The sequence below is a fragment of the Phalaenopsis equestris genome, unplaced genomic scaffold (genome assembly GCF_001263595.1).
Source record: "Phalaenopsis equestris unplaced genomic scaffold, ASM126359v1 Scaffold199515, whole genome shotgun sequence".
NCBI lineage: Eukaryota > Viridiplantae > Streptophyta > Magnoliopsida > Asparagales > Orchidaceae > Phalaenopsis > Phalaenopsis equestris.
In genome coordinates this window covers 170765-196700 of record NW_018219386.1, presented here as the reverse complement: position 1 = coordinate 196700, position 25936 = coordinate 170765, and the positions used below count along the sequence as shown (strand labels likewise).

Sequence of the window (25936 nt, the reverse complement as noted above, 5' to 3'; positions counted from 1 at the left end):
AATTTGTTTCAGAGCTACAAGAAGAACCACGATGAAACTTAATCAGTTTTACACCAACACCATGTACCTCCTTGACCACCAAGCCCTCGACCTTGTGGGGATAGATAGGGGTTAGGGTCATGGTTTGCACATAATGGTTAATCCTTTCATACATTAATTTACATTCATGAGTCCTTTCATCTTCTAGGGAGATCTCAAATTGAGGTTTCTTTTGCGCTATCATCATCGCGTCCTTGTCTTTTCCTCTTCGAAACTGACCTCCCAGTCATTGTTGATAACAAGATTTTTTCGTTCACCAACCCTATTGTTCCTTCCTTGGCCTCAGCCTCGATTGCGAGTTCTTGAGGAACTTTCATCATCTCGTTGTAAAGGAGTGGTGAGGGCTCGTTGAACTAGGATCGGTGATTCTTCATCTTGTGCCTCTTCCGGCTCCACTTCGCTTGGTATGGCATTTATGGAGAAAACAGTTTTCTTCGGGGCACTTAGTAAGCGTCATCCTCATGGATTCCCTGTACGGAAAATGGTTGCAAATCCCCTTTGATGCAGTCCAATTGCCCTTCGTGCCAGTATTTATACATTGATGTAGAGATGAGGGAATAATCCCATGTACGTGAATCCATGGTCGACCCAGGAGGGCATTGAATGAAGTCTCAAAGTTTATAATGTGGAACTTTGCAGTTGTTACTAAATCGTTTTCCTTTAATAGTAGTGTAATTGATCCAAGGGCTCTCTCTCCCTTCTGATTGAAGCCCCTTAACATCATTTTACCGGCACACAACTTGCGAGCATCAATATCCAAGTACATCAATGTTCTTAAATTCATCATGTTGATGGATGCCCCTGGATCCACCAACACCCTGGAGGGCATGTACTCATCGATGTTGATAGAAATGTAGAGGGAGCAATTATGATCGGTAGTACCAAGTAACAAATTTTCATCTGAAAAAGTGATGTTTGTTTCTTCGCCCAACGAGCAAGCCTCACCTAAAAAAGTACCAGCGAGTTGAGATAGACAAATCTTTGGATCGAACAAAGCCTTAACCAGCACTTCCCTCACTTCCTTTGGCAGAACTAGGACGTCATAGATGCTAAACATAGTAGGTAAATTCCTAAGATGGGATAGTAATTTGTAATCCACTTTGTTGCTCAGTTCTTCGATCTCTCCTTGAACGGGTACCTCATCCACCGACGTGGCTGGCTCATCTGGGGCAGCCGCCTGTTTTGCTTTATCTTTTGGACCCAGTCTTGTATGTAGCACTTTTCCACTCAGATTTACTTTCGTTCCTTCCTCCATGTCCTGAACAGGTTCTGAAGACACCCTCTCCGGAGCTGGGAAAACAGGTTCTTTTGAGATTTCTTCCGAGTCTGAAGGTTCTAACTCGATCGCAATTGACGATCCTTGAAACTCGAGAACAACCTGCTTGCTTTTTGAACTATTGTAGCCCGTGTAATCGATATCATTCTCTTTATCATTATTGGACCCATAGATTTTGTACGATTTGAGAATTATTATTAGAATCGAAATAAAGATCAGAATTATGTTGGTTATTATCGCGGTTATGTTATTACTAGAAACAGTCAAAACTAGCTGAAATCAAAACTCTTTGCATTATATGACCCTAAAGGGAAAAAGAAATAATCATACAGACTTAATTGTTTGAGGCATTTCTCCAACAAATCCGAAACCAATCAAGGAAATACAGCCCCTAATCCACTCTTCAGCTCCTCGATCTTCTCGTCTTTTGTTGTCTTCTTTATCTCCTTTCTATATGGATCTTCCGCTGCAACTAATAGCGTTGACCCAACAGATTTTGAATTTTGAGTTTCAGCTAGTACCGAACTATCTTTTGATGTGGCTAAGGACCAGTACGTGAAGGCCCGAAGAGAGTTCCCTTAGGATTTCAAAGCCTTATGATACCCATTATAACTTTCAAGTGTATTTGCGATACACATACACTACGATTCACAATTCATACACTCAATGCACATAAATATTGAAATTCGCATCTACACCAATAGGGGTGCTTTATAATTGATCAAACTTGAATCAATTGCAGGAACGATCGATCGCAAACTAAATTCTAGGAAAATTGAACTCGACGCATTTTTGACCTGATCGTCGACGAAGTCGTCCAGACGACCCCGGATGACGAAACAGACTGCACTGGTGCATCCGAAACGTCAAAATTACCCAGGAGGGCCACCTATTTTGATACGGTTTCGTGCATGAGCAAAAAGTGTGCAAATCGAGGGAATTTAAATATCAAATATTATTAAATTAATATATAAATAAAATAAAAGAAAAATTACTCTCCTAAATCCCTAAACCACGCTCACCGCACTCCTCCCGCGTCTTCACCCTCGTTGACAATTCTCTCCTGACCCGACACCCTCTGCCCGAGACTCTCCTTCCCGAGACCCTCAACTGCTCGGCTTTTCTGGACCCGAAGCTTTTGCTGGGATAAAATAATCCCTCTTGGCCCTCTTCTAAAGCACCGAGCGGAACACCCCTCAAAAAAAAGCCCAACCAACTTCACACAGAAGCTGCTCCCTACACTCACAGACGAAGCCCTTGCTCTCCTTCCCCTCTCGAGAGCTCTCAGGTTCGGCCACCTCTTTCTCTCCTGAATCTTCTCCTTCGCCACTTGAAACTGCGAAAGGCTTGTTTAGGGTTTGTCGTTTGTGTTTGTTTTCTAATCTCTACTTTGATTTGCCCTCGACGAGTCAGCATTGGCTTGTTTTCTAGTTATTTTGGCTAGATCGCCAGCTTTCTGCTTGGTTCCTCGATATTTTGCTTTGTTGCTTGGTTTCCTGCTTATTCTCTGGCAGCTGTTGAATTTTTTTTTTTTTTTTTTTGGCCTACATAGCAGCTTGGCTGATCACTACATTCCGTGGTTTAGTAAAAATCAGAAGAGGCTTTTGGGGTTGTTTTGTAGTAGGATTCCTGCAGCATTTAAACAAGCTTCTCTACATTATTTTTCTTTACATCAGCCTCATTTTGATTTCTGCGAGAAAAATGCATTATGTCGTGCTCCCAAGCAGAATGTCAGCGTTTGGGTGTGTTATACCACCCTACCCTATGCATGAGGTGGTGTTATACTTAGACGTACAAAAAGAAATGGGAGATTTTGGACGAATTTTCATTTCCACAGCAAGTATTTACTACTTACATTCATATGAAAGTTTGATGAAATGCATGGGGTTTCTTGCTACGTAAAATTGTTTTTATGAATTTGATTTTATTCACATGAAAGGTTTTGGCTCAAAATCTCAAGTAACCCATAGGATTTTTTTTTTTTTTGGAAATATGAAGTCTTCATATCTTTAACTTATGAGGAGTTCGGAAATTTACTTTTAAGTTTCATTTTGAAGAAACATGAAGTAAACGCGCCTTTTGTTTAAGTAGTTTGGAAACTTTGCTGAATTTATTTTGGGAAATATTGAGACTTCTCTTGATTTAAGGACCCCCCACTAGGATCACATGAGGTCGTTACACCTGTTCTAAATTGCATAAAATGTTAGTCGCTCATTAGAGGGAGTTTTGATAGAATCCTTCCAGGGTATCAAGTGTTTGCTTGCAAATAGAATACATGTACTTGAGGAAATGTTTGTTTCACTATTTGGTTGGATGAGTTAGATGGATGTTTCATTCTATTTGATGCTTTGCGAAGGGTGGGCTTGTCCTATTTATCTCAAAGGATTCGACTATGGGTATGTGGGATGTATGCAAATAACCTGGCCATTTTTCCATTCGATGCCTTTTTTTTTCCCATACTTGAGCTTACTTAAGCTTACAAACTCGAAGTTTGTATCACTTGAATTCTAAAACTTTGAAGTGTCTCTTTGGAGATTGCTTTATTTACTGTTTTCTTTAATAAAATTTAAATGCTATTTGGAGGCTTTAAATAATGCTATTTGAACCACCTTTTGGGACTGATTTGATCATTATTTTGAAAAAACTTAAACGTCTTTAGGCCAATTCACTTGTGGTTTTGTCTCTTGCTTAGCTAATCTAAATTAAAATAATATTTTCTAAAATTATAATCATATATATGAAACAAAATTAAATTTTAAATTTATTTTCCAAAATTCCAGCCGACAGTTGCTCCTAGAGCTGTGGTTCACACTTCATGCTTAAATTTTTCCATCGCATAATGTAATCCACCAGAGTTTTGTCCGGCTTCTGTTTCTCCACCAATGTCTTTACAGAACTATTTGGCAGCACCGCATACCAGTCGAAAGCAACTCCTGAAGGCTGCAAACGAACTAGCGAAACAAAAAAGCGTTGTTACCCCCCGCGTTGTAACAACTCACTCGGAAGTGTGCAACATGCCGTCGAAGGTTTCTTGTTTCATCAAAAGTCTTGAACTAAGGTGGAACAAAACCATTAGGATATTGGATAGCATCAAACTCTTTAGAGTATGGTTTATCCTTCAGAATCGATGCTCCTTTAGAGTGAATCAGGGCTTCTCTCACCTGTTTTTCTGCCATATACTTATTATCTTTTTCTAGTATAAGATTTAGAACGGAATCTTTCTTTTATTGCTCCTCTCTATTAACTGAGGTAAATTCCTTCTTACCGTCAGCAACCTGGACAATTTCCGGTTGGTTTACTTCCATATGTGTCACCTTTGACGTTTGAGGCTGGTTTTGGAGCGTCATTATAGTAGTCATCATCTCCTCCATCCTTCTCTCCATACAATCAATTTGTTCATGTCTTTTGTGGATCACCATTTACAGCGACTTAGCGTCATCTCCTTCAGCGGGTACTAAGGCATCTCGCAAAGACGACGACGTTCTAGTCTCGACGACATTTATTTCAGCAATATCCTCCTCCATGTAATTCCTCAAATATTCTTCATCACCCGAGTCGTCCCCCCTTTCTTTGGTCATTTGCTTAATGTCTGCTCTCAGCTTTTCCAAAGATCTCCCTTTAGCAATTTTAAGATCAACCAGCGGCGATTCAAGAGTAACCTTCTCTGGAGTAATTTTGGGGGCGTCTGCCGCCTCCTCCAACTTGGAGTTCTTGGAATCCTCAACTTCAGGCTTCTCGACTAGTATCGGCCCAGCGGCTTTAGGTTGTCACACCATTTTCTTTGGCACTAATATTGCAAGACCGAACGGCCCGCTGTCGATATCAATACGTCGGTAAGTGGTGTACCTCCTACGCGGGCGAGATACATCGGTGGACAGTTTCTCGCTAACATCTGGTGCTTTCGCCAAGACAAAGGCTTCTCCTATGTATTCTCGATCCAAGACGAGACTTGATCGGTTGACGCTCAATAGGATTTCGGTGGGTGGAGATTGCGCTGGCATGGGTGGCGGAGGTAGCCATACGCTCTTTCAGACGGAGCTTAGCGGAAACACAAGACTGAAGTGCCCCTTCCCTCTGGGCAGATCCATGAGATTAGCAGGTTGGTTCGTCCTTCCTCAGAATCTCGGCTCGCATTTGGGTTGACACGGCGCACTCCATCCTTCTTAGTACCTTAGAAGCTGAACAATGTTTTTTTTTTTTTTTTTTTTTTTTTTTTTTTTTTTTTTTTTTTTTTTTTTTTTTTTTTTTTTTTTTTCGGGCTAGTTTTTCAAACAGAAAAGGGTGTGAGTCACTTCCTCTTCTCACCTCGATAATGAGATGGCAATGGTAGTTTAGCGGTGATCTTCAAAACATCCTCTTCATGGAGGGCAGCGGACAAGGTTTCCTCTCAAAAGAGGTGAGGTCTTAGGTAGTCCAGCCTCCTCAATTGATGTCTCTGTAAGGGCAGCAGTTTTGATAGCCTTCATACTCTTGATATTAGCTATCTTTCGGTTTCTGTTTCTCCTTTGCGTTTGGGTCAGAGGTGTGGACCTCGAACTAGACCTAACTTCAAAAACAGAGGGGGAACTGAAGCGAAAATCAAATTCTTTTCAACAACAGGTTTGTCGATCACCAAAACACCCTTCCCCTTAACTGACTTTCGAGTAGCAACAGGTGCGGCGACGACCAAACCAGTAGTAGTGGCAGAAACAACCCTGGAAGTAATCCCAACGGTCCTGATGGCATACTTTGCAGTGACAGTGGAATTTTTTTCAGCGAACACCCTCTTTAAAGGGGGGAACTCTTTGGCAGACCGAAGGTTAAACTCTACAGCAGGTTCAACAGATTTGTTTGTTTCAAACTTCACCACATCAACGTAGATGCTTCCGAACTTAAATTTAGTGTTGTCGAACGCATGCGCGAACTTGACAACCGCTCCGTCGGACAGCTCATCCTTGTTGACAGCCAAATCCATTCCGATGAAAAAGGAGAATCAGTTTCGGCGAAGACATTTTCTGGAATCAGGAAAAACTCAATATATTAGTCTCATCTCATACTCCTTTTATCGTTGTAACATTTTAGGGCGAACATCGAAAGTTAAAAAATTGGTCTGACAAACTGGGTGTTTCTTTCGAAACTTGTCCAAATATATCTTTTATTGTCTGCACTTACATTTTCTTTTAAATTTTCAAATTTCATTTCATTCCAACAATTTCATTTTATTCTATCTATTGGAAGAGAAAACTTTGAAAATTATGGAGTTGAAGTTGTCTCACCGACACAAGTTGATTTAAGGAGGAAACCGGGCAGATATGAAACGTAGGACCCAGTCTTGAAATTGGGAGGAGTTGTCCTATCTCAATCAGATCTCGCTCGACTGTGATTAACACCCCAAAATTACCACACATATTGGGGGTCAATCCCCACTTCAAAATCTTATTTTAGGGTGATTAAACCGATGGCTCTAGAATCTAAAAGGAGTTGGCTGTTCCAGCTCAAAGAAGAAATGAGTCAGGCATGTCAACAAAAAAATGCTAGTCTGAGTCACTAGGGATATGGACACACTACGATGTATGAAGACAGAACCTCCTGATCAAAATAGAGAGAAGAACTATTCCCGAGCAGAGTCGCCAAAATTGTCGGCCAAAAATTTTAAATATAATTTAAATTTATTTTAATATATATGTATATGTATATATATATATATATAATTTTGAAAATAGTATTTTAATTATTTTAATTCTGAAAAATGAGACCAAATAAGTCTCATATATTTGATAGTTTAGATAGTTGAACACAATACATCAAGTGATATGTTATCCTAAAAGATAAGCACACCACATTATAGTATGCTCAATCATTTAAACTTAAGAAATTTATGACTATTTCGGTCTGCGAAACTTTTATGTATGATCGATAGTTCTCCTGCTTAATATAAAAATTAAATAGGGTTTATTTTATCTGGGTTCTTAGTTCTCTATAAAAGCAAGCTCCTACAGTTAATTACGTCTTAAATGATCGAAGTCATTTAAAAAAACTCTTAATTAAGATCAGTGGTTGTCTTCAAGATTTCAAAGTTGAGTTTTCCAAAGTTGGACACAGGAAAGTTAAAAATGAATGGCTCAAGATAGGAACAGTTATTTCAGGAGTCAAAGAAATAAAATATAGAGGATGTTACAGATCCAAGAGAAACTTCGGTGACTTCCCAATTATTCTATTGTTTGGTTTTATGTCTTTCAAATCATATTATTTAGTGTTTCAATCCTACAACTTATTTTAAATTTTAGGACTTAATTCGCAAGATATTTGATCGTACAAATAGCTTAGAAAGATAAGAGGATTTATGTCGTACCGAACAACAACCTCGAAATCCTAAAATGAGTTGTGACTTATGATGCACAACATGATTGTGCAAAAAAGTAAAGATAATGTGAGGATTTGTCACACGAAGCAGACCACCTCCAAGTCTTATGAATTTATTATTGTTTAAACTAAGGAGATTGACGTAGACCTTGTTTGCTCTCTTGAAGATATTCTTCTATACACTATGTTTGTTGAAGTCGATTTGCTTCATATTAGGTCTTGATCATCCCTTAAAGTCGTCCTCCACCCGTTTATATCTTGCTCCGAGCTCCACGTCATGCTGCCCACAAAATTTGCTCTAAGTTTCGTAACGTAGCGACTTTGGGTTAAAGGTTTATGTTTTTTATTTGCATGTGTAATTATTGTTGAGTCTCGTGGCCTGGTATAGTGTACCTCCTAAACAGGTGTTATACTGTCTCTATTTTATTGGTCTATGTAAGTGTAGTAAATGGCAGAATAGTAATGTTACGGGGGTAACCTAACAAGCATATGTACATACAGAAAAATGAAGTAAAAAAAAAAAAGTGCGGTAAAAGAGAAAATACAGTAAAAGAAAGTAACGGTGCGTACCTGTCACCCTCGCTGCTGCTGCTGCTGCTGAAAGGGTTAGTACTACATATAAAGCACATAGACATGATAACAAGCTAAAGAAAACCAGAAGAAGCTAGCACACATGTAAAAAAAAGTCAAGTGGCACATATAAGGAAGATCGAAGCGGGGTATAAGAGATTTGGCAAGGGGGAGCTCAGAATCGCGCTTTTCTCAGAGGGACTCCGCAAGCAACCATCGGCACAATGTATGTGAGGCCAACATAAGGTAAAAGGCTAACCACCAAACACTCATGGGAGAGCAATCCCCAACCCGGCCTATAGAACTGACACGTGAATTTGGCACAAAAAATGTTTTAAAATGTCGAGCTTTCTTTTGTCATGCAAAGATAACTTGAGTTTGTAAGCATTTTGGCAAGAAAAAAATGAGTTTCATTCAAAAGTACATTTTAATATTATGTGTACTTTTTGAGAAGTGACGAGCTAGGATTGTCAGCTAACTATGAGAACAAGAGGTAACTTTTTACTAGATGTTAGGGGCAGTAATGTCAATCCTTGACACTTGGTTCAGAATGTGCAATACTCCTCACCCCTAAATGCTTTTTCATCATTGCTCATACCTACTTGCACCTCCATCTTATAACCCCGCTCAATGCTCCATATACCGCCTCGTTTCGATGCTCCATATATTGCAACAATATATCAAGATATGCATATGAAAAACTTTAAGAAGGCTTGCATGCACACAACCCAACTCCTAGGTGCTTGCACACCTAAAATTCAAAGTTCAGTAAAATAAAACCAAGGGAAATTTACATACACACCATTGAGTTTCTTATGCATTCATAAGTAGCTTGGAAGACTCCTAAACAAAGGTGAAATTTGACTTTTAATTCCCCATTTCTTTCCCACTTTTTCTATGTCCTCAAGCAACTTTATAAGCTCTTATATGTATTGATTCTTACAATTTGATCATAGCTACCATATGTATTGATTTCCTTTGCATTGTCAAGTGAGTCGTTTATTGATAAGTAATGCTCCAAAAACTTACGCATTAGATATGTAGGTATAGAGAATTGAATGGCAAGTATGTAAAATATTCCTATATATATATATAGGAATATTAATATAATTAATATTTAATTTAATTAATATTTAGTAAAAAGAAGTTTGACTTTATGTGCCTCAAAATTCACGTACCTCAACTATCAAGCTCAGCATCAATACGGAACTCATAGATTATAAACCTAAATATCAAATGTTATGTCTGATATGAAAAAAATTGTGGGGTACGCACGCACATTCCTATATTTTTTTATTTGAGGCAACATCCGCCATAGTAATTTTGAAATAGAATACCCCCACATGAGAAACAGCCTCGAGATGAATAATCTTTTCAGGCAATCAAAAATATCAGCATATAAACCACTTTAGGCCTATGTAAGGCGGCATATATGTAACAGATTATTGTTTGAATATTTGGTATACAACCTCTAAGAAAAAATAGTATGCACGTAAATCTCTCTTTTTAATGTATTTCATGCTTCACCCTAGGAATTATTGGCCAGACATCTTATTGGTTCAACATAATTGTCAAAGCTCATTCCTTATATTGGTATGTGGTGTATTTGAATATTAAATTTCCTTTGCAAAAACTTGTGCACAAATTCCGATTCATACCAGTGTTCCTCATAACTTAAAATTAAGGTGAAACAATATATGAATTCACAGCTCCAAAACAGGATACTAATTCGCATTCCCAACAAATGTTCTGTTATTTCCCCATGAGCCCAATAATATAAGGCGAAGCATGTCATAATGAATCGAGTAATCCAAATGATTCGAATCATCGAAACAAGATAGCAGTTGCAAGATGTGAAGTGTAATATAGTCCATAGCTACAACGGCTAACACAAGAAATCTGATTCGAGGTGAGACCAAATGGACAACAATCAGCATTGCAATCATTCTTGGTGAACTGACCAAAACGATGAAAGATGCATTGTGGCAGAGAAAGGAAAAAAAGCAAAAAATATTGTAGCAATCATATGTGGGAAAGTTGAAAAGCTATGCGAGCCCGAGCCTTATCAATAACCCTTGCAGCCGACTAAAGCATTAGTAAGGGAATTTTCGATACCACCACCATACATCGAGGTCCCAAAAGCTATGCACAACAAATCGTGACACCATCAAGCTTGCCAGTGCCACAAAAGAAAGGTATAACGGCAAGCTCTTCTTTCTTTGAAATAAATACATATCTCTAGGACCAAGCAAGAAAATCCAAGTGACTGAGCAAGGAAAACGAGAAATCACGCAAGAAAATAAGTAACCAAACGGAACTATTGAGGATCCCAGCTAAATCCACTAAGGCTGAACAAAATAACGATTTTAATAGTTCCATGGGAGATCTTAACTTTAGTTTGTCCTACTTGAATCTCAAAAACATTAGAAGTTTGTGTTTGCTAGGAGTTTATAGCTTTTGAAACTGCATAAGATGAAGCCCAGGATAACAAGCTTCAAGGTTCATATGTCCGACAAAGCCACTTCCCTTGCGGCATTTTAATAGCCATTTAGTATGCAACACGCGCAAATAAATAAGAATTGAGTGGTATTTGTGTAACAATGGAAGCGTAGACGTTAGATAAGCAAATAGACCAAAACCATGTGGTATACACGTAAATATGAATAATTGGGTGTAGGATAAATGAATATGTAAGAATTGGATGGCAGATATGTAAATTCATGGCGATGAGTGGTGTGTATATAAAAAAACCAAAAAAGAAAAGCTTAACCAGCATCCTATGCAAATACCGCAAATCCATGTATGCTTATAATATAAATTAACAAAAACACATGGCCAATTGTTAGTCATTTACCTTCCCAGCTTTAGAAGCTTATACGAGCAACCATGAATGTTTACTCATCTCTAACCTGTAACCATAGAGGGCCACCTATCTGTAGCCATACTCAAAGAACCCCCACTAACAAGCAGAAGCGCATGCCTCCAGCACGAGGGAAAATGTTAAAGCATCGGGCTTGAGTGCTTCAACTGATGCTTCAACGTTCAAATATTCAAATAAGTATCTTACTTAAAAAAAAAATGCACCCCTCAGGTACCCAGGTGGGCTAGTCTAGTCATGGTTGGAAAATCTGGTTATAAAATCCACCAGTATTCTCTACATGATTTGGAATGTCATCTGGCTTGCTAAAGATTTACAGAATCATTCAGAACCTATGCTTACATAAAGTATTCCAATTATTATAAGCATGATTATTATGCCATGCTACCATCCATGAAACATTAAAAATGTTTGTCCCGTGCTGAAAACATCCTGTAGAAACATATCAAACAAAAACTGACAATCTCCAATGTAATATGACTTCTTAGACAGGCGGTGTTCCCATTGAACAATAATAATGGGAGGATAATTCAGATGTAAAGTGATGAAAATTGCTTTAGCCAAGAACGGAATATTTGACAGTTCAAAACACTAAATCAAAACAAATGGGATTTGGTTGAACAGTACAACTATAACTTCACATTAGTCTTAGTTCACCAAAAACTGTAATATGCCCAACTGTAAAGTGCTAACAAAATTTGGATCATCGCCAGACTATGGATAGCAGCCGTTTCAAGCTTACTTGTGCAAATAACAGCTGAGGGAATGGATTATGTAGAAAACTTAAAATAAATAAATAAATAAAACTTGGCAAACTATAGTAGTAGGAAAGAAACGAAGAACTGTTAGCAGAAGATAGAAGACAGAAAAGAGAAGCCTAGTGAGATTCGACTCATCCTTTGAGTTTCATCGCAATAGTGATACTAGAATATCAACATTGAAACACCTAAGCAAACTTTCATCAGAAGCCGATCAAAAGAATAAGAACCTTGTCTTGATAACAAGAGAGGTAAGACAAGTAGGGTCTATCAAGCAAAGATTGGTATACCAACTTCAATGCTATACGAATTCCATCTAAAAACTCATAATGGGTTCCAAGAAAACAGAATAAGGGAGGTGGTAGTTTCTTACCCCAAGTGCCCAGAGAAGCCTCAATGACCAGAAAAGAGGAGCTCAAACCAGCAGGGATCAACATAGTCCAAACTTTCAACAATCACCACTCTCCCTTCTAAGGGGTATTTATAGCCAAGTGGGAGGAAAGAGCTTACCATGTCTTACCGGAGGTGAGCCGACTGCAAGGAACAATCGAGAAAGTCGCGGCAAGGGCGACAGGGAAGAAACTTTAGCAAGAAGCCAAAGTCATTGGGCAGGGGAGCACTTAGCTAACCTAATGCTTCGGTTAGCAAGCTCCCGGGGTCAACCTTACCCGAGTAGAAAACTGGAAGACCATGAAGACCCCTCGCCAGATGAGATAAAGAAGTAGGTGAAGCTTCGGGAAGAAGCATTTCGGGCAGAGGGTGTCGGACAAGGCAAAAAAAAAGCGGGTCAACTCTAGCTCACGTGAGGGAGAGGGAGGAGGGCGCAGCTAGGGCTCCGCTTGAGCCGAAAAAGAAGACTCGTGAAAGAGGGGGGTCGACCAAAGGAAGCCAGCGAGATGTCACGGACAAATAGTCCCACATCGGCTAGGTGTAGGGCCGAAAAGCAGTATTTAAATCCTAGGCTGCCCACCACCCTTATGCATGGGTTAGTGATTTAGACAAAAAAACAATTATCTTTTTTTATTATTATTATTTTTATAATGTTTGATATTTGAACTCCCCCAATTTTCGCACTTTCCGCTAGTGCACGAAACTATATCGAAATGGTATCCTCCCTTGCTAAAATCGACGTTCCAGAAGCACCCGCACGGTGTGTTTCGTCATCCGATGTAGTTCAGACGAGTTCATCAATGATCGTGCCAAATTAGGTCAATTCACGTGCGAAGCAAGAATGAAGTTAACAATCCAACCCGAGCTATTTGCTGAGTTCAATGTTAATCGGTCATTACCCAAGCGACGGTCAAAGTTAAGCGGATCGCTCTCGGCAACAGGTCACTCGTCACGCATCCAAGAGTTTTCTATTGGCTATTACAATTCCTATGGGTACTCGACTTGAGTTTCGACATGTTGGTCTTAATTAACTCAACTAAATATTGAGGATTTGAAACCACCCATATGAAACTACAAAGAGTCAAGAAAAGGTTCGAATTTCTACTTGGTGTGGGTCCCTGTACTAGTCATCAGGAGAGTTATATAATAAATCCTAAGGCTAGATCCTAGGCTCTAGAGAGGGTGAAAAGAAGAGCTCAAAAAATGAGGTTAACAAGGTACAGCATCAATACAGCATTGACAAATTAACCATAGTTTAAGTTTTAAAATCAGTGTAATAACAGGTATCCTATTAAGAGCATATTTTTCCAAAAAACCTCCATAAAAATTACAGGATCTAATTCAACAACCTAAAGATCTATATTTCCATTACCAAAAGTCGCCCACAATTTCAATGCACCACATTATTATGATAAGATTAATACTTCAGTTGACCAATCTTCCGAGGATATACTGACATAAATCAGAATCTACATTTAGAGAAAACGCTTCCTTTAAAAAGCATTGATAACGATTCCCAACCCAACCTATGCAAAGCAAAGATAAACTAAAACTTCAAACGATGGGAAAATCTCACATATAAACAACATGCATCAATATACTATGTAAATCATTGTATCTCATATATAGAAACCTAGCTTCTAGCTGAAAAAGGGCAAGTCATTATCTGTCAAAAGATGTGAACAAGTCTAAACGTTGCTTCAGGTTTCCAGTGCTATCAAATACCCTTGTATTGAGGCAACATGAAACCCTTGGGGTACTGAATCATTTCATACTTCCTTGGGTACGACCATCCTCTTTAGACGCTGCCCAAATGAGATAAAAGTCATGGCCTCCCTGATCCCTTATATGGTAAAAGTGTCAAATTCATCTACTAGTACCTATCAAATTTATTGTAGAACTTTTAGGAATCAATGGTTGGACAATACAAAATAGAAATTTTTTTTTCTTGGGTAAAAAATTGATGACTAAATTCATATATGTATCGATCATGATATAGATAATAACTCAAGCATCTATTTCAAATCCATATCCCATTTCTTCAAAGCAGACTATCCACAATTTCAAATCCATATCCCATTTCTTCAAAGCAGACTTATGAAAATCCACGAGAAGCAATTGGATGAATTATATATGCTAGTTATCATTCAGCTAATAAGCACGTTCGAAATTCCGCAAGTTGTACTTCTTTATATTGTATTTGAAGCCGTTTTTCGAATTCCTTACTATATGATGTTGCATTTGAGGTTCTTGCTAATGGTAAAAAAGGAACTTTGAATGAAGGAGTTAATGTTATTTTACCCGAAGGGTTCCAATTAACCGTAGTTTAAGTCTTAGAGTCAGTGTAGGAAAGATAACCTCCAAAGAGTTTAAGATCGAACTCAACAATTCTAAATTTATATTAATTACCAAAAGTCAACCACAACTTCAAAGCATCATATTATTATATTAAGATAAATGCTTCAATTGACCAATCTTTCATGGATATCCTTACAAAATTTAGAATCCATGTTTAGAGAAAAGGCTTCCTTGAGCAACACATATAACAATTACCAACCCAACCTATGCAAAGTAAAGACAAACTAAAACTTCACACAATAGGAAAGTCTCATTGATAAACATCAAACATAAATATACTAGGTAGATCACTATATCTCATATATAGAAGTCTTGCTTCTAGCTGAAAAATAAGTTGTTGTCCAAAGACGTAAATTAGGTTGACTGTTGCTTCGATTTTCCCATGTAGTCAAATACCTTCTATTGAAACGATGTGAAACTCTTGAGGTACTGAATCATTTCGTGCTTCCTTGGGTACAGTCGGCCTCTTTGGTCGTTGTCTGAGTGAGAAAAAGCCATGGTCTCCCTGATTTTTTATATTGTAAAAGTGTCAAATACATCTACAAGCTACCTATCGAGTTTATTGTAGAAATTCCAAGAAACAATGCTTAGACTATGCAAAAAAGAAATATTTTTCATGGAAAGTAAATAGTTGCTTGATTCATTTATGTATTGATCATGATATATGTAATAACTCGAGCATCTATTTCAAATACATATCACATTTTTGTGTAGCCGAGTTATGAAAATCCACGAGAAGCAATTGGGCAATTTGTATGAGTCAATTGTCATTTAGCTGATAAGCATGTTTGAAGTTTCGCAAGCTGCATTTCCTGATATTATAGTTGAAGCTGTTGTTTAAATTCCTTATGATATAATATTGTATTTGAAATTATTGTTAATGGTCAAAAAAGAGCCTTGAATGTAGTTGACATTATTTATACCCGAGTTGTTCAAATTAGGCCCAGCTGTCATTTATCCAATAAGCCTATTTGAAGTTCCGCGAGATGTACTTCCTGATACGGTATTTCAAGCAGTTGAAGTTTTTGCTAATGGTAAAAAAAAAAGCTTTGAACGTAATTCTTATTTCTACTCAACGTGTTCACTCCCCTCCATATCCGCCCCCCCAAACAAAAATCATATTTCTCCCCAAATGAAAGAAATGATAGGAAACTCACTACGTGCCTCAAAACAAAAATCATATTTCTCCCCAAATGAAAGAAATTCAAATATTTCTCCCCAAGTTGCAAAATCACCATCAGCAAAATACGACAATCACAAGATTCCGAAAAAAAGCCCTTTTAACCTAAAGATCCATTAGTATATTCTAAATGCAAAACAGAGAAGAAGGAAACATATTTGGATTTTATTTGTCCTTTTTGTACGAGAAATTATTTTAACAGTGATTTCATGGCTTTGTTAAATGTGGTAGAGCTTCAAGAAATTTCTGACTTTTAACGGGGCATGCTACAATGGTATAATCGGATAAAAAAAACTCTTTTCAATATTTTCATTAAAAAAAGAAAATATTACTGTTCTTTAATTGACTAATGCTCTCTATTCAAAGACCATTGGCATAAAATATCTCTTTTTTCCAGAGTTCACTGTGTTGTCACTTTCAAAAAACAATAAAGTTGGAAACTATATATATATGACCAGAGTCGGGCGGCACGAATCTCGATGCTGGGTAAACAGCACCTACAACACCATCTTCGGTCGTCCACAGCTAAACAACTTCCGGATGATAACCTCCACCTACCACGTGGTGATAAAGTTTCCGAGACAGGGAGAAGTCATCACCATCCGAGAAGATTTGGAACAGTCAAGAATGCTACCTCTGAGCGATGACCATTCTCGAGTAAGGGACGCTCGATCTTCAAAGCCATAGAGAGGGCAGCCTCGAGACCCACGAAATCATCATCCAAGTCCCCACTACGGAGGAAGTGACAGGTAAATTCTTTCTAATCAGTGAAGTTTCTAATTCCAGTATGAAAGCAATTCTCATCCAAATCCTTCGAGAGAACCAAGACGTCTTCGCATAGTCTATCGCAGAAATGCCTTTAGTCCCCGTAGACATTGCATGCCATTGGTTGAACATCGACCCTGCTGTACGACCAGTAAAGCAGAAACTGAGGGCGTCGGCCGCTACTTTAGTCGAGTCGATTCAACAAGTAAAGAAATTGGCCAGGAAGCTACATCCAGCAAAGGTATCCAATGTGGTGATGGTGTGAAAACCCAATGGAAAGTAGCGGATGTGTGTTGACTTCACCAACTTGAACGTTGCTTGCCCGAAAGACAGTTACCCTCTGCCGAAGGATTGAGGTGCTGGTAAATTCGACAGTCGAGCTCACGGTGATGAACTTCCTAGACGCTTTCCCCGGGTTATTAGATCAAGATGCATCCCGCCAATGCTTAAAAAAAGGATTTTATTACTTGCGAAGTTGTATATTGTTCTAATGTAATGCCCTTTGGGCTTAAAAATTTCGGAGCCACCATCGACATTAAATGGATGTACTTTTTGCAAAACAAAAGGGGAGAAAAGTTGAAATGTATATGCATGATATGTTAGTGAAGAGTAAAACACCCGAACAATATATAAAGTCTTAAAAGAAATATCTGAAACTCTTAAGAAATTTAACATGAAATAAAACCCCTTGAGGTGCATTTTCGAATCGATGTCATCGTTACCATCCACCCAAAGAACCCCTTTTTAAAGCCAGTTGTTTTATTCTTCTTAGCAGGCTAGCTATCCTCGGAGCATCTTCGTCGCCTGTTGATCGCCGCAGGAGTGTGCCAGGGGAAAACCTTTTCGACAGTTAACCCAAAGGTTTTCATCATGATCTTGTCCAACGGTCCTCCAGCATACCCCTTCTTTTCACTCACTCTCAGAACGTCAGCTAAGAAGGCGATTAAAAACCTCAAACAAGAAAAAAATGCTAGAGCCACAACCCCTATCGACAGTTTTTTTTTGTAGAATGGCAGTGCACGAAAGTTCAAAAAGTTTAATTATTAAATGTCAATTTCAAAAAAAAAATTAATTAAAATTGCACTTAATGCGGCTTCCAACTTTCTTGTTTTTTGTCACGACTGTCACTTTCAAAGCTAGAAAACTAGATATGTATGACCGGATTCAGGCAGCACGAATCTCAATACAAGGGTAAGCAATACCATGAGCAAGATGGGTCATCAGCCAAAATGAGTCAGGACCAGTCAGCAGAACTAAATCGGGTTATTTCTGAAAATTGATACTCGAGTCAAAAGATCTATATACCATGAAGAATCTAGATCATCAATGCCTAATTTGCCTCATTATAAAAGCAAATCTAATAAAATGCTTAATTTAAAAGACAAGTTGATGAATTACGTATAAAGCATTAGTCCTTATATATGTTTTGCTTACATTTAGAAAAGGTGAGGAAACAATAAAATCATGATTAAATATAGATACAATATGATTTATAATAGTTGAAAAATATGCATCAACAATAGCCTTCAATTAAATTACGATAAAATATAGACATTATAGTAGTGTTTGAAAAAATGCTTAAAATGATTAATGATAATATGACATTTCTAAGACGAATTTGACAAGTGATTAACGTTATATAAAAACAAGGAATGTGGCAAATGAAAAGTTAAGTTTAAAAGTATGAAGGATTATAGGAATGATTATTAATGTCGCTTTGAGTCAGCTAATGTACCTAGTACTTTCCTAAGAATAATAAGTCATTTCTTGCGACCTTTACTTAAAAAATGATATTCTATTATATAGTGAAACATTAAGAAAGTAATTGAGCATATACAAATAGAAAAATAGCATTTTAATGTCAACAGATGTTGCTTTATGATTTTATTTGTAATCTTTCTAGAATTTGTTATGTCTAAGGGTACATTATCTGTTGATTTTAATAAAGCTAAGATAATTAATGACGAATTAACACCCACTAAAATCAATGACTTATTTAAAATATCATTTGGCTACCTTCAGTAAACAAATCAGTGAAGGATTTAGTATTGCTATGGCTCCAATTACAAATTATCAATTAAAAAGAAATGAAAATGACTAGAAACATTATGCTTGCTTTAGTGAAATAAAAGAGAGATTTACTAATGCCTTTGTATTTATGTTGCTCGACTTTAATAAAATGATTAAGGTCCCTTGTGATGCTTCTATAAAACAAATTGCAGCGTCAAGCCAAGAGAGATATCCTATCTGTACACTCTAGGAAGAAATTGAATGAAGCTAAGCAAAAATATTCAAACTATAATGGGTAATTCTTTTTATTGTGTAGGCTTTTTGATATAAGAGATATTAACTATTACCTAGAGAGGTTGAACTATGTTTTAATTGTCAATCATCAAGCATTAAAATTTCTGAATCTTCAAATAAAGTTAAGAGATAGACATAAAAGATGGGTTGAATGCCTATAAAAATATTCGTTTGTCCTTAAATATTGTATTAGATTTGATAATAAACCTATTAGCCTCTCAAGTATACCATGTAGGTTAAGCCTACAAATTTTGATTATGAAGAACGGAAAGTATGTCGCAGGTAAAAATTTTGCATAATGGTGTATCTTTACTTAGCAAAGGCTACATGATTAAGGATGATTATTTACTTATGACTAATCTTCTTTATATTTTTTATTCATTATTTAGGGATTTCTTAATTTTAGAATTACATGTAAGTTGCGAGTGTTGAACATTTCGGTACAAGTCAAGTCAAGTCTAGAAATAGATATAGCAAGTATTTTCCTTTACAATGTAGAGCTTATCAGTCTGCTAATGATAGAAAAAATAACAAAAAAAATTGTATACATCTTAACCAATTCTATAGAAAGCATAGAAGGATGTTGGTATGAGTTTTACGATAGATTTGTCACAATTATTTAGAAAGCATAAATCTATTTTTTTTATTAATAGTTATTTTCAAAAAATGATGCATTTTATACTGTAATGAAAATGTTGATGCATCCAACACCAAAAAACCTATTATAATCAGGCGGTTAAATTACATTATTAAGTTAAATAATTCTCTGGATCCAAATTTAAAATTCATGAGTTTTTCAAGAAAATTGTTTGGAGAAAAATAGGAATACTGTTTAAAATTTCAATTGTTTATAACTCATAAAGAAATGGTCAAATTGAAGTGGTTAATAAAAGATCATGAAGTTTGCTACATTGTCTAATAAAAAAATACACCCATGTGAAATTTGATATGTGACATCACAAGGTAATAACCTAGAAAGCCTATATAACTTACCAATAAATTTCGACCTAATGCATGCAATCATTTGGAAAACATATGTATGATCGACTTCAATATATTCTCAAGAAATTGGAAACTAATAATGCAAATTACAAGCTTTCTATTGATGTAGAAAGGAACATGAAATTTAAGCGTGGTGATATAAAAATTGTAGATTCAAATCTAAAAAAGCTTCTATCATGAACCTTTAAGGAGTTGATTGCATAAGAAAGTTTTATAATTAACAATTTTGCAATGCATTGGAATTAATGCCCCAGGACTTGAAAATTTTAATAAATTACAGATAGATATAACTTTCAATGTATGTAATTTGACCTCAACTATTGAGCCTATTGTTAATTCCCTAGAATCCGCTCTCTTTTCACCTATTCCTTGTGATCAACATCCAATCCACTGTCAAATACACACATGCAAATTAATCCAGAAGCTATTTTAGATTATGAGGATTGTGTAAATTATTAAAAATAAATTTGAAGGATAATTTATTCGATAACAAGATATAAATGCTGTGTTGATACATAGATTACAAGATATACATGCTGTGATGATACATAGACTACTCTACATAAGACTTAGCATTTATGTCCAAATTTAGTAAATCGAATTCTAAATTCATTAAGGCTTTACTTTTTTCATTTTGAAAAAATTTGATGTAAATCTTTCAGTTTATTTTGGTAGGAAACATCGCATTAAATATTAATTTATGTACAATTATTTATTTACTATTTTACTAGTTGGTTTAATTTACTTTTTGTATTTGAGTACATTCTAGTGATGAGGGCGACTAAGAAAGGTCGCATTGACTGAGAAAGAATATATTTTATTTTCCAACTTTAAATTAGTCTACTTAGTTTTAAGGATGCTTCAATGATAACAAGATAGACATATGTGATGATTCATAGTTTAATCAACATATGACTAACATTTAGGTCCAAATTTATTAAATCAGACTCTAAATTCATCAAGGCTTATTTTTTACATTTTGAACAAATTTGATGCAAATTTTTATGTTTAATATGGTAGGAAGCATTGCATTAAGTATTAATTTATGTGCAATTATTTACTTTATTTTTTTTACTAGTTGGTTTTTTTTTTTTAAGCATTGTATTTGAGTACATGCTAGTGAAGAGGGCAGCTAAGAAAGATTGCATTGGCTGGGAAAGAATATACTTATTCCCCAACTTTAAATTAGTCTACATAGTTAGCACGATTTCAGCCATGATTTAAGTGGGGTTAATCCTTACAAAACAATGAGAAGTATCCTAAAATACTTAATATGTTTATCTATGCCCATGCGATAAAATTTTACATCATTCATTTAAAAATTAAAAATTCAAAAAGAAAAAAAAGAGAAAAAAAAGTTGATTTTGTGATGGTAAATAATTTGCTATTCTGTGGGACTTTTAGGTGCTTAGCTGTTGGTGGTGGATTTGTTGATGAAGCAAAAGGAGATATTTGTCCTTATCCATAATTGAATTTAAGCTGAATGGAATTAAATGAAGTAGGTGGTGCTACAAGTTAATGAATTTTTCAGCGTCCCATTTCATGCGAGTTTAGCTGAACTAGAGTATACAGCTTATAAGTGAAACTCAAATTTAATTGTTGTTTGGTTGACATGAAAATTTCAGATTATATTTCAGAAAATTTTTATCCCGTCCAAGGAACTTAGATTTAAATTAAGATTTCTCATTTACCAACCTCATCTGCTAAACTAGGTTATGAAAAATCAATAAATTAGTGCTTTAAAACATACAAGTGAAAATTTTTGTATTGAACAAAATTTTCTTTCTGATTTCAAACTTATGATCATAAGTTTGATCTAATCACTACGAATGCATTGCAAGTGCAATTACTTAATTTCAAAAAATTCATCACATTGTACCAGAATGAAACATGACTTCTGCTTAATAATTTTATTCATTGTTCTATTTTAACAATTAAATTTGTTTTTGGCTTATTTAGTGCTAATGATTTTGATGATAAAATGAAAAAAAAAAATTAAGTTGTGAAAATTAATTCAATTTGCCTGCTAATTTCATTTTTTCACTAATTAAATGCTAGAATTCTCTAATATTTTAGATCATTTCATTCACAATTAATCCAATATTCTAGTATTTATTATTTTTATAGTGGACGGAAGATGAAAATCTACATAACAAAACAAAAAGAACTGAAGAGGATGATAGGAAATAAAACCATACACCAGTTTTTTTTATTTTAACTTTCTCATAATAGTTTAATAGCAGTAATGGTACTGGCACAAAAGTAAAAACAAAGGAAGTGAAATAAAATATCGCACATAACAATAATCTCAATGAAACATAAAAACTAGAATTGATAGTTGTTCTTTGATTAGGTTCAAGGATCCTCTTGATTAGAATGATAAACCTTTTGTCATTATATGATAAAGTTTTTGCGTTGTCCCACACTGCAGCTCTTTCTGTATTATATTACTACTTAAATGCTTCCCACAGTACATCACTATTCTTGGTCAGATACTGCAATCATTATAGTCAGCAAGACTTTCTCTCTTTCATTGTTCTCTTTTTTTCTTCTTTTTGCAAAATAAATGCTTTTTATATATTTAAATTTCTTTAGTACTCTATTTGAGGGGGACCATCTTAGATGTATCCTCTTTGTGGCATCAACATCCACTTAGCTATTAATATTTCCTGAAATAATACAGTAATCATAATCTTTCCAAGAATTCTTTTCATCAAGTGAAGAATTCGAGTTTATTGCATTTTTAATCAGTCGCAAGCTTACTTTCTTCATTACAAACCTCCTCTCAAGCGAAATTTCATAAAGAAGTTCAAAAAAAAAAAATGGAGGATGAAAAAAATTGTGTGATAAGGAAAAGCAAAAAGGATAAGGAATGAAGACTTCCTAGGTTAAACATGATGCGGTAAAAGAAACAGAAACATACAAAACTTTAACAGTAATTTTCTCATAATGAGTTTTATAAAAGTAATTACAGTCGCACAAAAACAGGAAAAAATATAAATGAAGTAAAATGTCAACTATTGATAATTCCAATGAAATATCCAAAGCTGATAGATTTTTCATTAATTTCAATAATCCTCTTGTTTAGCATGCTAAACTGTTTTACATCATTTTATAGTGCGGTTTTTGAAGTGTACCACGCTGCTGCTCTTGCTGAAGTACAATGCGTGTTTATACATTTTTTCATCACTACTCACATTTAGGTGAGGGGAGGGAGACGGCAAGAGATGACAAGACCATTGTTTCCACAAGCAAAACGTAAAAATGAACCATATGATAGAAGATGAAAATTTTCGTACCAATGACAAACCAGATAATTTAAATTTCCTACAATTACACATAAAGCAACAAAAGAGATAAAGCCACCAGTTGTTAAAATATGACTTTCCACTACATTGGTATGTAGCAGCAAGCCAGCAATGGTATCCAAAAAATAGTATACTTAGCTCCTATGGCTACGCATGGATTATAATAAAGACTTTATCAAGAACTTCCAAAAAGCATTTCCAATCACAAATGAAAAATCTTATGCATTTTTTAGTTTTCATAATATTTGCCACTTAAGTCAGGGAAATGTACACAAAAACCAGTTTCTCGGGTTTAGAATCTAACAAAATAGATTCCCAGTAGCTAAATGAGTAAATAACGATAATTATATACTTACAACAGAACTGCCAGTTGAGAAAAGAGTCATGGCTGCACAACTTCACGAACTGGAAAAAAAGAAGGATCTAAAACTTGCATCCAGAGAAAAACCCAAACCATAAAATTCGGTAGAAATAAGGCCAAAGAAGACGATAGACTACCGGGACAACAAAATCGTATTCTGAAGGCTCCTAGAAGGTTAAAAATTAATAAATAGATAAATAAGAAGGGCATTAGATCAACTAAGTTTTCCCAAAAAGATTAAAAAGGAAAAGACAATGATTGAAGCGAACAAAGTTCCATTCAATAACCTTTAGGCAAAACATCAACCACTATAACGCTATGATCTTTGAAAAAACTAAACCTATTCTAAAAAAGAAAACCAGGCACTGCTAGAAAATCCGAATTCCCAAAACCCTTGCAAACAAATCGGAAATCTCGTAACTTCCGGTTCCGTATAATCCAAAAGGATCAGAGAGAACGCTTACCATAATGAATTCCCAAACAGAACTCACCAATCCCTCCAAAATGGCAAACAAAATGAATCGGGGGGAAAAAGAAACCAATATCATGCATTTGCAGGCCAAAATAAGAACTTAACAGAGCGATCCCATTCACACTCACAGAAAAAGGTTACAGAAACTCTCACCACTATCGCCAATCAGAAGGAGCTTTATGAGATAATCGTAATCCGCGCGAGCCCTAGCAGTTGGAGCAGCCATGGAAGAATTGCAAGAAAAGTGGGAGGACGACAGCTCCAGTCAACGCGAAGAACAGTGTTTCCCTCGGTAAAACCTCAGATCCCGTCTGCATGAGCAGCGCAGTTACAAGGTCAAAAATTAAGACAGCTTGAGGTGAATCAAAAATTTCCGGAACGAGAATCGAAGATTGCGAAGACAAAACCAGATTGCGCGCGATGAAGAAGAGAAGGGGTCAGTCGACGTGGGTCGGCCGTTGAAAAGCTTCGGGGGTAGAGAGAGAGAACAGCCTACGAAGTTCTCGGTTATATAACGGAATGGTCCAAATAAGCGAAGAGTAGTCCCAGCGTGCAGTGCCCCTCGGTCTTGCCCATCTCTCCTGCCTCACAGCCTGCAGCTTTTGATTGATCTGATTTTGAGGGAAAAAATTTGCTTACTTGAGACTTCACATAATGGAGATTATATGGATATTATATCGATTTTATATTCGCGTTATATTTCTTATAATCTCTGTATAATTCTCATGTAACCTACATATAAACTACAGATATGTGAAAACAGAAACGTGAAACTTATTTGTAAGTTCAGGTAGGTTATATAGAGGTTACATGGAGGTTACAAGGGATATAACGCGAATATAATGAAGATATAACGCTTATATAATATCCATTATGTACGCAGTGTTGCATACGTCTCATGTACCAAATTTTTTCCGATTTTGAGATAGCAGGCTTCAAATTTAACACAGTGATTCATTATGTTCACGAGGTTTTTACATACATATAACATGAAGTTTCTGAATTTACATATATCACATTCAAACTTTTAATATAATGAAATTCGAACTTTAGTGAGCATTTTCGTCACTTTCTAATGACTCTCCCTCCCGGTGGCGAAATCTCTCGAAAGCGACCTGTTCTTTACTCTGTCGTTCGGCCAACTGACATCAAGTTCCGAACCCGAAAAATAAAAAATTGTTATAAGAATTTGTACATCGAAAATATGTCGACACGAATCGCAGAGACATCTCGTGGATGGCAGAGGAAGGGATGTGGCTCTGCTGAATCTACTTAGGACGACTCAAGGCAGCGCACTCAGTCAGTCAGTCCGACATGTCAGGAAGGCAGAGCATCTCAGACGGATGAGGGGTAAATCAAGGAAGTGAAACATATCATTCAGCTCTAAGGCATTTGATGTGGACCTCCACAAACAACCACTCGACTTAACGATCTCTTGGCTTCATTGCCTCTCGGTCACACCAATGGGTCCCATGGTTAATATTCATTTACGGAACAAGAACACCCCCTTCATTCCTATGTACTTCAGTGGTACAGTGACCAGAGAAAAATATGTTGAGATTTTCATACATATTTTATATTGTTTTTAATGATATTGTACTTTAAAGAAATGTTATTTTGATGTTTTGTTACAAGAATGATGAAATAGATTCATTGGAGCAAAAAGATGCAAAAAGGAGTGAATTTGGAGCGAAAAGGGACAAAATGAGAATTGAACTAGGGTGCCAACGGCGCCATCGACCTCGCTGACGGCGAGATTTTCCCGAGACTTCAGAATTAATTCATTAAGAAGCTTTGGATGAGGACATATTTTGAAGGAATGCTTAGGCAACTCTTGGGAAAGCTCATCCACATCCTTAAAGAGAAGACTTTGGCCGAAAAGAGAAGGGGGGAGGCTCCCAATTGGAGGGGGAAAAAGGGGAGGGAATCTAAA

The 25936-nt window shown here is 36.3% G+C and overlaps 1 protein-coding gene across 2 annotated transcripts in view; it reads right to left on the bottom strand.

The window, feature by feature from the left end:
* The window catches only part of LOC110035734 (ras-related protein RABE1c-like), a 38608-nt gene extending 14016 nt beyond the window's left edge, over positions 1-24592 (bottom strand). Inside the window, exons 1-2 of one of the 2 annotated variants that reach the window (XM_020740016.1) lie at positions 24411-24592; positions 24157-24314 (exon numbers count right to left, since the gene is read on the bottom strand). In XM_020740016.1, the coding sequence (XP_020595675.1) occupies positions 24157-24229 (73 nt within the window). In that variant the 5' untranslated portion in view covers positions 24230-24314; positions 24411-24592. The remainder of the gene's footprint in view (positions 1-24156; positions 24315-24410) is intronic. The other variant, XM_020740015.1, reaches the window with a different exon arrangement.
* Positions 24593-25936: the final 1344 nt, after the last annotated feature.